Below are 16,469 nucleotides of genomic sequence, written 5' to 3'. Positions count from 1 at the left end.
GTTGTGTGTGAAAATCCCAGGAGATCAGCAGTTAAAGAAATACTCAAACCAACCCATTTGGCACCAACAATCATCCATGCGATTATCTAATCAGCCAATCGTGTGGCAGCAGTGCATACAGACATGCAGATACAGGTCAGGAGCTTCAGTTAATGTTCACACCAACCATCAGAATGGGGAAAAATGTGATCTCAGTGATTTGGAGCGTGGCATGTTTGTTGGTGCCAGATGGGCTGGTTTGAGTATTTCTGTAACTGCTGATCTCCTGGGATTTTCTCACACAACAGTCTTTAGAATTTACACAGAATGGTGGCAAAAACAAAAAACATCCAGTGCGCGGCAGTTCTGCGGACAGAAAGGACTTGTTGATGAGAGAGGTCATCGGAGAATGGCCAGACTGGTTCGAACTGACAAAGTCTACGGTAACTCAGATAACCACTCTGTACAATTGTGGTGAGAAGAATATCATCTCAGAATGCTATTCTGAGATGCGGGTTGGCACTGTTTTGGTGGCAAAAGGGGGACCTACACAGTATTAGGCAGGTGGTTTTAATGTTGTGGCTGATCGGTGTTATATACTGTGTAAAAATGGTAATGCATCAAATTAAATTAATTGCATTTGAAAAATGTTTTATGCTTTCAGGTTTATTGTTTAATGCTAAACGATGACTTTCTCTTCAAATTATTTAGCTTTAACCCTTTCGACTCTGAAAACCTCTTAGATATAGAGATCCAGATAGAAATATAGGGTCTAAGTTACTTTTTTTTTTATATATATATAAACATAGAAGCACACTTGTAAAGCAAAACATTTCAAAGAAGTGTGCTATGTTTGAAATGATAAAACAAAAGTTTCTGTTCAAAACTAAGGCAATAAAAACTGTGTCACTTTCTAGTTGTCAAACGAAACATGTTCATAGTTAAATGTGATGAACTACACCTGTGGTTATTCTGCTAGAAAACCTGTATGAAACTGAGGGGAACTGATTTTGTACATCCACTAAAACTAAATCTGGATAAAAGTCTTTGCAAAAAATGGCTCAGAGAAGTGAAGCTAAGTATTCTGAAGAAAGCTCTATTTGCCACTTGGTTTGATGCAATGGCATTTAAACATTTATACGTGTGACTTTTACATTTTGGAGTGTATTTTGTACATTTAAAACGCATTTTTAAGTTTCTAAATACTTTTTAGGGCCACTGTATACGCACTGTATATGTTTTTTTTTTTTTATTTTGTTTTGTTGCTGTCGTTTTACACCGTTTACATTTTAATATTAGAGGGACAAAGAAACTTACGCTTTTGTTGAAGTTGATTTGATATTATATTAGTATGGTATGGCTGAGTATTGATACAGATTACCTACATTACCATTCGATTACCATTCACTAGCTCTTAATTCCACTTGATTCTGATTTGATTCGATTTGATTCTAAAGAATTTAGTGGGGTATATTTAAGTTCTGTCCACTTTTCTAACATATGAAAGAAATTCTCAGCTAATGCAGTTCATTATACAGTACACGAGACCTTCTTAATTATAAATACTAGTACAATACAAAAATATTAATTATAGCACTCAAAGGTGTGAATCTTCACTGGATTTGATTACGATTCAAAGGGTAATTTGATTACAAAACGATTCTCGATGCATCTTGTCCTCCAATTATTTTGTATTTTTTTATCAATAGGCAATGCAAGTTTATTTATATAGCACATTTCAGTGGTAACTAAAAGTGCTGTACAAAAATTATAAAGAAAATAAATACAAGATACAAAAAAAAAATACATTTTAAAACCAATAAAATATATATATATAATTATAAGTAATAATAATAATAATAATAATAATATATATATATATATATATATATTTATTTATTTATTTTATTGGAATATATAATTATTGTATACTATATATAATTATTAAAATAAATAAGAAAAGTAAAAGAAAGCTATTAAATAATATACACTCACTCAGATAGATCTGAACTCTTTTTTTTTCCTTTTAGCTTTTTATTAAAAAGCTATTATAAAAATCAGAATAAGTCTCATTACATAAACACTATTTAGTATTTACACCGATTTGTAGAACAAGTGGTAAAACTGTCCTGAATAGCGGCAGTTCAGCTAGCGTCTCACAGAAGTGTTTCGGTTGAGCGCACATTAACAAGAGTGGAATCGCACGGATTCTTTCCCGCATTCACGGTATGTACGATTAGAATTAACATTTTTCTATTTTTGATCCACAACTGACTGTAAAGAACAGAAAGGATATTAAAAAAAGACATTATTCAATGACAAATGGATTGTGTGGATCTCATCTTTAAACTAGAGCTGTCAGAATTATTGCATTACCACATGCGATTCATTTCCTTAATCGCGATTAACGCATTACCACATGTGATTTTACAGTTAATACAGCATAAACCAGCATAAACACTTGCTGGGAGGGCAGAACCTTTGTAATGTGTCGATGTGTCTGCCCGGAGTCATAACACTGACGCACATGCCACAAACACACACAATAGCCCTTCCCTGTCAGTGATAAAATGATGAAGAAAGGAGCTCTTAGTGCTATTTGATGTACAAAACAAGCCCAGATGGGAATGAAGTATTTTCAGCTTATGTAAGGCGCATTTTAATTACCACAGAAGCACACAAAATCTTAACTATCACCAAAACACATAATGAAATGTTTTTTTCTGCATGCAAAATTCTCACGATTAACTACAAAAAGTATGCAATTAATTGCGATTAAACATTTTAATCGACTGACAGCACTACTTTAAACACATATTACATGGAACGAGTCAAATTAAACTATTATTTTTAACACGTAGTAAAAGGATCTCGGTGCTAAATCGGGTTGCAAATTTTAAGAATTTTTCTTAATCGACAATCGTTAACATTAATGAATGAAAATGTATTAATCATTAACAACAACAATAATAAACTGTAAGTGGCATACAGATTGAAACTAAAAAAATACAAGATGCATATTTTTCTTCAAAGCTTTTAGACAAAGTTTGATTTTTGACTGGGCAGCCATTATAATGCAAACGTAAAAAATTTAAAAAAAAAAAAAACGTCGACAATCCACCTGAGAAAAATTTCTTAACTTGAAAACATGCAACAGCCACCAAATTATGCGCATGCCTATTGTTTAAATATCATTTACATAATTACACTTAAGAATGTGAGTATTGGTATGTATTTTCAGGGCAGTGTATTTTAATTATTAATTTGTGAATGGTTTAATTTACTGTTAATGTATTACTGTTAATAATAATAATTGTATACAAATATCAGATTCGAGTTCATTAAAACTTCACGTGGTAGATTGTGGGATATTTCAGAACTTACCTTTTATTTAAAAAAATAAGTCAAATAATAACACGCTGTGTAAATACAGTTATTAACATGTCTATACACTGGTACTCTCCTGGTGAGAACTGACGTGATTTTCGGTGTAGATGACACAGGGAGACTGGCAGATCAACAATGCTTGTTGTCATGTTGTACTTTAACACATGATTACGGTTTATGCAGTAACCATAATCTTTATCTATAAAGACATGCTGCATGATTATATTGACCCATGCAGTGAATGATGCATGTCTGTGTTTCTTATTCTGTGTTGTTGATAGTATGTGACATTCAGTGCACAAGCGGCAGTGCGCCCTCTAGTGGCGAATGACTGTATAAACAGTCTTTATCTGCTGGCATGAACCAAGTAGGTATAGCTGCAGGCCGGAGATCTCCAAATAGGAGCGAAATCTCCAAAAGAGGGCGAGGTAACTCCAGAAAGGGCTGGGGTTACTCCAAAAGGGCATCACTTCCACACATGATTAGGATTAGGGAAAGGTTTCAGTTAGGTTAGGTTAGGGGCTCCCTATATCTTTGCTAGCGGTTTGGAGCTCCCACCCCTTTTTGGAGCTCTGCCTGCAGATATATCCATCTCGCATGAATGCATTTGTGCTAAAAATTATTATTCAACTAAGAAAAGCTAAATCGATCAAATTATTAATGACAAATAATCAATCACTGATTATTTATCCCTAGTGCTAAACTTCTTTGCCAATATACTACTCAATCACTGGCGAGTGAAATTGGAACATTTACCAGCCAGTGGCTAACCAAAGGCATTTGAAGTCACACAGCATGGAATTTGGACACATATGTGAGTGATTTACACAAATTGTAAAGGTTAGCATATAAAGTAAAAGATTGGCGATCTTGGGATTTGAGAATCAATATAAAGATTGTTCAAATGAAGATTGCAATTAATCGTAAAATCAATACATTTACCCAATCCTAATGTATAGCGTTTAATGTTGGTGTCTAAAGATAAACTCACCTGTGTACTTCTTATCTGTAGATCCCACTTCTGCACTGGTGGTTGCCACAGTATCGGCGAGAGCCACAAGAAACATCTGCTCAAGGCGTGTGAGTCCTGGCAGGCTAGAGTGCATGAGATGTGAAGACAGCACCTGTGCGTGCTCGGGGCCGAAGTACGTGGGGCCATACTGCGACAGGTTAATCACGCGAGACTTTTTCTCCGGTTTCTCTGCAGCGAAGCTCATAAAATCATCGGTGGTCACGGTCTGCACCTGAAACAGATCGGCATACTGCTCCTCTGGTTGTTTCTGCCCCTCACGCTCCACCCCCTTTCCGGTTTTTCCCACCTCCTCTCCCGCTTTGTAAGAGGTGTCCAAGTCAGCAGACAGCAGGGCGTATAAAGGAAGCGGTGGGATGGAGTTGATTTCGGTGTAATCTCGCCCACCATCTCGCCCGGCAACTATAGTGTCCTTTGCAGTGCTGCCCGTCACACTAATGGTTCGGGATAGATGTCTTCTAGCTCCGCCCTCACCCGCCTCAACATCTCTCACCACTGCAACTTCGCCGGCAATGCACTTGACCAGGTGAGCTAAAATGGCCTTGGCCCGTCGTACTTTTCCGAGGTCCATCAACTCCAGCAGCTGGGTCGGGTGGTACTGTGGCAGGGTGGGTGACAATGAATGGGCCGCCTCGAACAAACCGCCATCTTGAATCACGGCAGGGGGACGAAATGCATCGTCGATTCCTGCATTGCCCTCAAAGACACTCTTAGATCGCCCTCGACCCTCATTTGACACAGAAACCAAGCGACCTCCGCCACCATCCGGTGAGGATACACTGTTGTCCTCGGAGACTCCCGGTTTTTCATCCTGCCTCCACTGCGCATAAACCTGCATCTCACAGTCCATGCCCACCACCAGGATGCCATCACGCACCCAGGACAGAGACACCGGAAGTGACGGGGTGCCATCTACGGAAGAGACAAGGTTTACGGACCTCAGCAACACCCAGCGAGATCGAATGCCCTGCTTTATACTGCCCCCTAGAGGCAGGGTTACCGCCATGCCGTCTTTTACTCCTGTCTGCTCGGTGACAACCCCTGAGATACGTCCGTACATAAGGATGTTGGATCCAACCCCAACCGTCAAGATGTGTGACCCATCTTCTTTAGACAGCCAATCAAGGTGCACAAAGTGCTTGATATTGGGACTATCTTTGGTTATAAACAGATCCGACTTGCTATACACAACCAAGTTGCTATCAACGCTAACACGTGGATCCAGAGTTCTCACAGGTTTGCTAAAATCATCAAGGTGAATGGTCTGTTCCAGGACCCACTCTGAACCACCTGTCGACTCGCACTCATAGATCGAAACAAGCATGGAGAATTCCTGAGACACCCTGATTTCATTCCCAGGCGTCATCTGTTTAAATGACACCGCAAGTCGGCCCGAGTAGGAGCAGCTGACCGCGACAGGGCGGCCTGCTACTGACACAGAGCTGTCGTTGTCTTCTTCCTCTTTTAAGAGGCTCCAGGGCTCCCAGCAGTATGAATGTGTCCCTTCTGGGTTCGGTGCTGATAAGTCCATATCAACCCCACAGCGCCAGAACCGGACACGCCCGTCAGAACAGGTGGTCACAATCAGGTACGGAGCCAAACATACAGGGTAGATTGACGAGGAGCTCAAGTGACCTTTGAAAACACAAAAACACAATGCAGTTAGTAACCACAGGATGCTGTCACAGTAGAACACAACATGTACAAGCACAATCCATCAGTATAAACACTCAATAGAACATGCAAGACAAACAACTGAATCACAACAGGACAAATCTGAGTGAATCACATAAATTTAGTTCTGACTTCTGAAAATGTTATGACGTTTCCTTTGTCATTTTTCAAGTTGACAGACCAGGGTCACTATTTACTGTCATTATGTGGCAAATAAGCACTGTAAAGACTTTGTAAAGCTTTATATCTTGGAAGAAAGTCAACTGGGTTTCATTAGAGTGACTAAATTGTATTATTAATTAATGTATTTTTGGGTGAACTATCTCTTTAAATTATGAACCTTTAACATCAGGGGTTATCATGTTTTATCAACAGCCCAAAGGCCAGTGAAGGTACTGATCTGCTGTCATTTATCTAGAGACAAAAGTGCTGACAAAGTTTAACTCATATAACTGCAACATGGCAACTATGGGGCAGTTCAAAGCAGTGTATGAGTCTGTGATCATACCTGCAGAGGGCGTGGCTCTGATAAGTTCCACCCCTGGTGGCAGGTCTAGCCGCTGACTATACACAAGTTTAGAGCTGAGGATGAGTTTGCTGGCAGACTGCAGGTTGGCTGAAGAGGAGGAGCGAGGCAGTGGAGTATGACCTGGTGTAATGTCAGGGGATGAGTCAGCGTTGTTCAGACTCACAGGAACCGTCAGCTGGTTCTGGAACACGCAGTCATTGACTGGCTCTTCTGAAGGGTTAAAAAGACAGAAAATGTAACAGAAAACAGTTATGACATGTGACTACTAATTAGGACACTTATTTTTATTTTAGATCACAAAAATTCAAGATTCAAGTCAACAAGAAATCAATTGACCCTGTTTATTTTTAATACACATCCCTTGTCTTATTTTGCAGAATTCATTAGTACATGTTATTCTAAAGAATATAAAGAAATTTGTCTTTTGTAATATTATTTGAAAATTAAATAACTTTCTCTGCTTCTGGAACAACTTTTCTTTTTGGCGGATGCAACAGATCCCTTTTACTTTTTCAATTCTCCTCCTCCACCTTTTGGCTCCAATCTGGTGTGTGATGCCTACTTTTCATGATTCAATAAATTCCCAATGGATAAAATCCAAAAAAGTGCTACCCTTTATTTTTTCTAGTTGTACATCCTGTTTCATTCTAAAATGTCAGATTATATAAAATAGTTTGTAAAAGACATTTCAAGTTGGCTTTAACAACAGGCAGAGAGACAGACAGATAATACAGATGCCCAAAGTGTAAACTAGAGCTTCATTTCCTCTATAAATTATTTCCATCTCTGAAAGGAAATAAGTTAGTGGATGCATCATCTTTCCATTCATGAGACTCTCTTCACAGTTTCCTTAATTAGCGCTCTGCTGACAGTTGTGTCATCATTTCACAAATAACCACATCATACACACCCACACACGCCTGCTCTGAGCGCAGATGAAGATGCCACATCTGCAAAACTGAGTTACGATTCCCAGCCTTCTCAATCACCACCAGGAAGAACTTCTCTGAGAACGGAGGGGGCTGGTACTCTAAAATAAAGAAAAATCGAATGACATGTTCTGTAAAAACTGTGTTTTTGTCGGACCCCATTTTTATCAAACTATATGTGCATTAAGTTAGAGGAGGAGAGGAGAGGAATCAGGAATGGAAATGGAAATGGGAACAAGAATGGAAAGAAAGGGGAAAGAAAAGGAACAAGGAAAAGAACAGATGGTAGGGAACAAGAGCAGGAATCCAAACAGGAAACAAAAAACTGAAACAGGAGCAGCAAAGAATGGTATGGGAAAAGAACAGCTAGGAATGGCAGGAGAAAGAGAAGGAAAACAGAAATGAATGGGATGGAAACAGAAACTGGAACAGAAAAAAGAATGGCAAGATACTGTATGGGACGGGACAGTCAAGGTATGGGATGGGTAAGTGAGCAAGTAAGTAAAGGAAAACAGTAACGGAAACTGGAACAAACCCAAAAGTATCAGGAACATAAGGGAATGGAATGGGAAAGAAAAAGAAATAAAAGGGGCAAGGAAAACAAAACAAATGGAAATTGGAACAAAATGAAAAGGAACATCAAAAAAACTGGACGAGAAAGGAACGGCAAGGAATAGCATGGGAAAAGAAATGGGACAGGAAAGGACAGGAAAGAAAAACAGAAACTGAAAAAAAAAAAAACCAATTTAAATGAAAAGGAATGGCAAGGAATGGGACAGGGAAAGGAACGGCCAGTAACAGGAATGAAAAGGGAAGGAAAACAGAAACTGGAACGGAACTAAAGGAAATAGAAACAAGAATGACAAAGTAAGGTAAGGTAAGGGATGGGACAAGACAGGACAGAACAGAAAAGAACAGGAAAGGAAAGGAAAAAAACTGAAACAGGAACAGCAAGGAATGGTACAGGAAAAGAACGGCAAGGATCAGTACAGGAAATGGAAGGAAAACAGAAACGATTGGGATAGGAAAGGAGAGGGAGAGGAAAGGAAAGAGGTGGAAAAGCAAAGGAAAGAAAATTGAAAATGAAACAAAAAGGAACAGGAATGGTAAGAAGCAGGACAGTAAAGAAACTGCAAGGAACGGGAAGGGAAAATAAAACAGAAACTGGAACGGAAACAAGAATGGCAAAATATGGGATGGGACAGACAAGGTCTAGGATGGGACAAGAAAATAAATGATCGGCTAAGGAAAAGAAAACAGAAATGAAAACTGGAACAAACCAAAAAATACCAGCAACAGCAAGGAACGGAAAAGGAAAAGAAAAGAAAGGAGCAAGGAATTGAAAACAAACGGAAAATGGGACGAACAGGAACAAGAACATCAAAAAACGTGGCGGGACAGGAATGGCAAGGAATAGGATGGGAAAGGAAAGGCACAGGAAAGGACAGAAAAGTAAAACAGAAACAGAAACTGGAAATAAATGCAATGAAAAGGAACAGGAATGGCAAGGAACGGGACAGGGAAAGGAACGGCCAGTAACGGGAAGGGAAAGAAAAAGAAAATGGAAAATGGAAAAGAACGAAATGGAATAAAAACAGGAACGACAAATTAAGGCAAGGGAAGGGACAGGACAGGAAAACGAAAAGGAAAAGGAAAAGATTTGTACCTTCTGCAGAGAGAAAGCTAGTAATGTTGAAATCTGGAAAGTCTTCGTGTGGTTTGTATCCTAGAATAAAATCCTCCTGGAACACGTGGAGCAGCTGTGTGTTTGAGCCACACTAGGAGGACACATAAACACATATTTCAGAAAGAACACACATTTATGCATGTCCTGGTTCATAAAACACTTATGAATGCACACAATTCGGTCACACTCAATTTAATGCTGTATAAAAACAAATAGGTCAAAAATGATACTATTGTGTCTGGCATGTGCACACACTCCTTTAGGCCTCACCTGGTTAGTTATGACATCCAGCTCTATGATGCAGCCGGGTCGGGCAGTGGACTGCTGACTGACAATGTTGAACACTTCGCCCACCAGTTTCTACATACATGAAAAACAAACACACACTTAAGTGATCTACAGTATTTATCATATCAAAACAGTACAATATCAGCTACAAATGTTATTTTGATTCAATATAATTGAGAATCTTTGAGAAGTTCTTACTGAAGTCTCTGGGTCGGAGAGTTCATCCAGAAGTTTGCGGGCATCCACCACGGCCTGATACAGACGCAGGTTTTTACCGTCAGATGCCACAAAGCATGCGCTTGCTGAGTTACAGTACGTTCCTGACAAAGAAACACAAAAGCTATTAAATAAATAACATAAAACAATACAAAAATTGTTTTAATGCTTGTCCATTAAAAACATGGCCCCTGGATACTAGGATGTTCTAGCTGATTGGCAGGGTGTCCTGCTTGGATGCTAGGGCGTTACAATGTGCTTGGTAAAGTGCTCTAAGTTGTTGTGGTTGCCCAAGCATTGATAGGGTGCGTGATTGTCAGGGCATTGCTGTTTTTGCCAAGATGTTTCTGAGTGGTTGCTTGGGTGTTGGCTAGGCGATTACTAGGCCATTGCTAGATGGTATGTAGGCTGTTCTAGTTGGTTGCTAGGCATTTGCCACTAGGGATTCACCGATCTGGATTGTTTCCAGCTGATACCGATTAAAGATTTTCTTGTCATCTGATTGGCCGACACCAATCACTATGTCAATCTTTACCTTTTATCAGGAGCTCTATTATATGTAACTGGTTATATGTAAGATTTCTGCTCATTGTCATCGTTAACTGAATTTCCCTGTTGGTGACACCATAGCTGTTCACTAGTTTTTGCTGACAAAAATACTGTAGGTTTGTTAATTGATAATCAAACACAAAAATATTTTTTTAATAGGCCTTTTTAATATAGATATATATATTTTTATTTTTTTGACAAGTGGGCTTGCACAAAATAGTCTTTATATTAGGATAGATAGCCCTATAAAGAATGAGGCTTAGTGGCAAACTGAAGTCGAACTGAAACCCATGTGTGTTTTAAGATATGTGACAGTTTTGGTTACTTATTCATTGTAACTATTCCATTTAATTATTTTTGATTGATTATTTTATTATTATTTTTGTTGTTGTTATTATTATTGATTATTTTGCTATTTACACTTTCTTTATTTTTGCATAATATGTAATGCATCATATACAATATTTAGATACTGTACTAATTACTTTTATTATTGTTTTTCTAATTCAAACTGTATAATTTATTACTGTACACTCTATATTAGGATTCAATGTAAATCATCTTTTATATTGTACATCTCAATGCTCTTATGTCTGAATTCACTATTGCATGTAAAAGTCTGGATTAGGCTTTTATTCAACAAAAGAGAATAGATTTAAAATACTGGCCCCAGTAATGGTTTTTGGCCATAACATAATTAGTATTTGGTATCTTGTAATTGGTATTGGCCAGAATGTCAATGGCATCCATAACATAAATGTGAGTGTGTGTTTATGAGGCTACTAAGGAAACCATTGTGATGTTAAACTCACCGAGCACTGAGCTGGGAATGAGTGTTGGCAGCCAGGCCACATTGGAGAAAGCAGAAGTGTGGAGCGAGTTGATTCGCGCTAGTTCGGAAACGCCCCCCGTGCAGGAAAGTGGGCCAATGTGATCGACTCTCCAGAGGATCAGCTCACTGTAGATCGCATTTGGGTCATGGAACGTACGTGTGGCTGCGTTCCGCAGTTGTTTCCGAGGAACGCTTCTCATTGGCTGAACATGCTGCAGAGCCACACCCTCATTCTGATCTCCATCTATGCTCCCAGGCCCAGAGGGTGGAGTCAACAATGCATTATGGTGCGATGATGTCAGCAGCAAAGGAAGAACCGTGTGGCAAGCCAGATCGTTGAGATGGAAACGGTGTCCGCAGTAACGGAACTTGTGGGAGACAGTGAGGACGTTTGAAAAGGCGGACTTCTCCGCAAACGTGACAGCCCATTGGTTGAGTGAGCCATCAACGTGTTTGGACACCATCATGACGGCAGGGCCAATGACTGCGGCGAGAGAGTGTCCGAGAGAGCAGAGCCCCGCAGATGCCGACGTGCTCTGAGGAACACGCCGCTCACTTCTCTTCTCCTCCAGAGTGCTGTAGCTGTCCCGCTCTGTAAATGTGCATGCATACATCATGATGTTTTTACTGAGGGAGTTAGCATCACCCGTGGGGAATGCCACCGGGATACGTGATGAGAACGATACCTGAATGAGAGGAGGTAAAACAAAACATTGACATATTTTAGATATTTGAAAATAATAATTAAACTAAGAATTTATGATTATTCATTAGCGTTTGTATTTTTTCTCATCAAGTTGCCTAGCCTAACAGCAGCCTCTAAATTAATGAATAAATATTAGGGCTATCGAGTTAATTCAGTGTGATTAATTTAAAAAAAAAGAACATATTAAAAAAAATTATGCAATTAATCATTCCACTGGACTGTAATAAATAATTTTCAAATCATCACAGCATTTCAAACATGAAGTACCACCTTTACGTTTTTATGAGTGTCAGATTATTAGTGATTATTAGTGCAGTCAGTCGAATAAAATATTTAATCAAGATTAATCGCATGATTTTGTCATAGTTAATCACTGATTTTGAAAGTGCCAACATTTGACTCTGTATATACTTCTTGTCAAAATGCATGTAGTTCTTTTTTAGAAAATAAAACAAAATGTAACAAAAAATGGTTTATTAACATTTCCCAAACAGTATAAAGATAGAAATGCACTAAAATAGCAATTCAAGTAACATTAAACATTTCCCAAAGTCTAAGTGGGAGGTTAACTAATTGAAAGAACTAGTCCCGTGGTTTGCGTATACATATATATATATATATATATATATATATATATATATATATATATAATATATGTACATTTCAAGACAATTACTTGGACTTCAAATCAACTGCAGTTACAGTATTATGCATAATCCATAAGTCTCTTTTTTTGTGATAACTTTTAATAGTCCTAAAAGTTATTTTATTTTTGTATTTACTTTTGTAGTCTATTCCATTCTGTTGCACTTCAGTTGTTTTTGAACACAAGAATGCCTCCTATATGTGAACACACCTTAAGAAACGCTAAATCTGATCGGTGTGTGGATTGGACATTACCCTAAATCAGCCTCTTTCAGACAATGCACCAAATAAACGATTTTAAAAATGTGTAACTTTGCTGATCCATACTTTAAACAACAGCAATGTTTGAACATTACACCTGTGTCCTACCTGAACCTGTCTGAAGATTCCAGGTATAAACTCATCCAGGTATTTGACGTGCCAGACGAGGAATGAGCCGTCGTGAGGGTGGATGGTGAAGAGCATGTCAGGACTCTTGTTCCACTCTAGGATGAGAGCTTCCAGCTTGCGCTCCAGTAGAACTGAAGGCAGGTGAACACTGCTGCTGGAACCTGGAGACGAGGCTTTAGTGCTGCCCTCCTGATCTGCCTCCTCATGCTCGGACGAGCCCTTATCAGACATGTCATCCAGATCTACAACATAAAAAGCACAGCATATAATATAGACAAAACAATGCTACTAATAGTGTATATGTATATATATATATATATATATATATATATATATATATATATATATATATATATATATATATATATATATATGTATAAATAATCTTAGTTTATGTCTGTTAGCTTTTAGGTCATCTATATGCTAATGTACTCCTAAAAGCTGGGCAATTAACTTTTAGCACATTTACACATTTAAAGGTTTACACATTTACAATTAAAAAGCCTTTTTCTTTCAGGAATGGTCTTTATGATATTCTGGTCTCTAGATATGGCTTCACTGTAAGTCTATGGGATTTTATGGAACTTTAGTCTGTTAGTTGTAGGGGTTGTGTTCAAAACTAAATTATGAGCAACAGTAAAATTGATGATTGCCTTAGCAAACACTTCTAAATATTCAGATTTACAGGAAACAGAACACTATTAACTTCATAACAAGTAGGCATGCTATGAGACATTTATAACAAGTAGGGTTTGTACCGAAGTCAAACTTGGCCATCGTGTCCTGCTCCAAGTCTTCAGTAACTTGTTCCAGGTGCTGCTCAGAGAGTTTGTGCAGCTGTTGCATGAACAGATCCATGGAGGTGGTGAAGCTTAGATCTTTATTATTCAGCCAGTGAACCACAAACCCTCCAGTTACATCCTCAGAGAACAGGCCCGATCCTGCCAGCGCTGCGGGGATATCTGATGACAAGGAGAAATATTACGCCTCAGTCCATGAGTGTATGTGAATGAATACTTGTCTGAGTGTGTGTACCTGTGTTAGGGTTGATGCTGGCAGAAATGTGGAAGTGGCAGAGGGCGTTGGCGTGGTGCAAGATGTGCCGGTGGGTTTCGTGGGAGCCCATCTGGCTGGGCAGCTGTTCGGTGTGGGCCACCAGTGCAGACGATCTTCTGCGACCCCTGCGCAGGTGCTTGAGGTGGTGGATAGACTGAACACAGACAAACCACAACTATCATAAACACTCACAGAAATAGTTAGAGCAGAAATCTGCACATTGGGACAACAGTCATTTACAAAGTCCTACATATTCCTTCACACTATTCTCCATGGCATCCACGCACAACTCACCACATGCTTCGAGAGCAAGAACCACATTATGGCGACCACAAGGAGTTTAACCCAACGTGACTCTACCCACTCTAGCAACCGGGCCAATTGGTTGCTTAGGATGCCTGACTGGAGTCACTCAGCATGCCCTGGATTCGAACTTGCGACTCCAGGTGTGGTAGTCAGCGTCTTTACTTGCTGAGCTAACCAGCCCCCCTTTGCATGTTTTATTAAACATTTTGTATAATGGATTTTTGCTGTCATTTCAACTACAGCTCAGATTTGTTTTTGATATTGTAATGGTAGCCAGCTGGTATGTGCTGTACAGTGTGTGTTAACCAATGATGCTAGGGGCTGTAGCCTTTAGCCTCCTCGTTAGTGTGCCCACCTCTCATGCAGGAGACCCGGTTTGAATCCCACTCGGAACGGGTCGAGAAGGACCAGTTACAATATTTTTTTACTAGAGAATGATAAACATAAATAATGATGAAAGCTAAAATATTAAATGCCAAGGATTAATATGTACTAAGTAATCCATTATGTTGCAGAGAGGGTGATAAAAATTAAAAATTTCACCTATGATTTTGGAGAAAAATTACAGGTAAAAAAAAATCACCTCAACAAGATGGCAGTGTCAATGCTTTATTTTAACACAGAGATAGGTAGGTCTATTACTAAAATCAGTTGACCTCAGCACCCATTGTTTCATTATATGACAATGGTGCGAGTCCAAAAATAAAATAAAAAAATAATAAATAAAACATTTTTGTGTTCTTTGTCCAAAGTTGGTGTGCCTATAACTCCAGAAATATTAAAGATATCTTAATATAATTTTAGATTCTGGTTCAGAACAAACTTTCCTTTTTGTATCTTCATTTTTAAGGCCCTATTAGACTAACTTCAAGAGATACCGTATGGGGCTCTCAAGGTGGCTTAATCCAAAAATGGTTACATTTTACTCATTTTCAATGGTCATTAAACAAATGTGTGTCACACGATATGAAAATTGGCCTCAAATATTTTAATTATTCATTTAATTAATTAATTAATAAATGAGCTGATTATGCTTTCAGCTACCAATAAAAGTGTAGTTCCCTATCTGTCACTCACTCGAAGTTGTGTCGATGTCGACTAGGGGTCACTCTTGGAAGCCCCAAACACCTCTGCTTTTTTGAAAAAAGGCCAATGAGAATTGGCGAGTGGAATTTCCATGCCACTCCCCCGGACATACAGGTATAAAAGGAGCTGGTATGCAACCACTCATTCAGATTTTCTCTTTGGAGCTGAGCGGTTGTTTTCAGTGCACTGAATTCAATTCCCTCCATAGATCTCCCCCTCTGCACCCGTGGAGTGCAGAGAACGCCCCTGGGTGCTTTGGCAGAGCGAAAATAAGAGAGTATATTCTAAAAGAGTATATTTTCATTCACAAAAAGAGCAGCACACAGGGAACGTCTTTTGAAAGATGCCTTTCCGTTTGTATGTTATTCCTGGTTGTGGTCGTTATCTCTCCGCTTCTGATGGCCACGATCACTGTCTTATGTGTCTGGGCACTGCCCACGCAGAGACATCGTTTGTGGATGAGTCATGTCCTCATTGCGAGAACATGACCATGGCAACGTTGCGGCCGTGGCTTGCTTTACTTCTCGTTCGGAGCTCGGGAAGACGATGAGTTATCGAGCGCAGCATTGGAGAGCGGGCTCGTCCAGTCTGACGCAGAGGCTTCGGCTGAGCTTCCTCCTTTGAGAACGGTCGCCCAGTCTCACGTCGACGCGGAAATGACGGATATGCTTTCCCAGGCGGCCGCAAGCGTCGGGCTAGAGTGGAACCCTCCACTCTCCCGTGAACCCTCATGGCTCGACGATTGGATCCTGGGCTCGGGGCACAGCCGCCCCCGTTCCATTCTTCCCGGAAGTGCATGAGGAGCTGACAAGACCTTGAGGCACCTTTTACTGCCTGGTCCGAGTCTTTCAGCTCCCCCGCTCTCACTACCCTCGATGGTGGAGTGGCCAGGGGGTATTCAGTGATCCCCCAGGTGGATAAGGCACTCGCGGTGCACTTGTGTCTGCAGAGCGCCGCCACCTGGCACGGGCGCCTGAAGCTCCCATCCAGGGCCTGTAGATATTCGTCGTCCCTGATGACTGTGGTCTGCGGTGCCGTTGGACAAGCCGCCTCCGCCCTGCACACCATGGCTCTCCTGCAAGTACACCAAGCCAAGGCGCTAAAAGAACTGCACGAGGGTAGTTCTGACCCGGGATTGATGCAGGAACTGCGCTCAGCGACCAACCTCTCTCCGGGCCTT

At 39.9% G+C, this 16,469-nt stretch overlaps 1 protein-coding gene across 2 annotated transcripts in view; it reads right to left on the bottom strand.

Annotated features, from left to right (window-relative positions):
- The window catches only part of LOC127456325 (dmX-like protein 2), a 115,084-nt gene that overhangs the window by 60,217 nt on the left and 38,398 nt on the right, over positions 1–16,469 (bottom strand). For both annotated transcript variants that reach the window (XM_051724764.1, XM_051724765.1), the window contains exons 9-18: positions 13,877–14,051; positions 13,600–13,803; positions 12,821–13,083; positions 11,081–11,786; positions 9,702–9,823; positions 9,486–9,575; positions 9,195–9,306; positions 7,510–7,629; positions 6,579–6,809; positions 4,358–6,031 (exon numbers count right to left, since the gene is read on the bottom strand). In XM_051724764.1, coding sequence (XP_051580724.1) covers positions 4,358–6,031; positions 6,579–6,809; positions 7,510–7,629; positions 9,195–9,306; positions 9,486–9,575; positions 9,702–9,823; positions 11,081–11,786; positions 12,821–13,083; positions 13,600–13,803; positions 13,877–14,051 — 3,697 coding nt within the window. The remainder of the gene's footprint in view (positions 1–4,357; positions 6,032–6,578; positions 6,810–7,509; positions 7,630–9,194; positions 9,307–9,485; positions 9,576–9,701; positions 9,824–11,080; positions 11,787–12,820; positions 13,084–13,599; positions 13,804–13,876; positions 14,052–16,469) is intronic.

The sequence above is a fragment of the Myxocyprinus asiaticus genome, chromosome 18 (genome assembly GCF_019703515.2).
Source record: "Myxocyprinus asiaticus isolate MX2 ecotype Aquarium Trade chromosome 18, UBuf_Myxa_2, whole genome shotgun sequence".
Taxonomy (NCBI): Eukaryota; Metazoa; Chordata; class Actinopteri; order Cypriniformes; family Catostomidae; genus Myxocyprinus; species Myxocyprinus asiaticus.
This window is presented reverse-complemented; position numbering and strand designations above follow the sequence as displayed.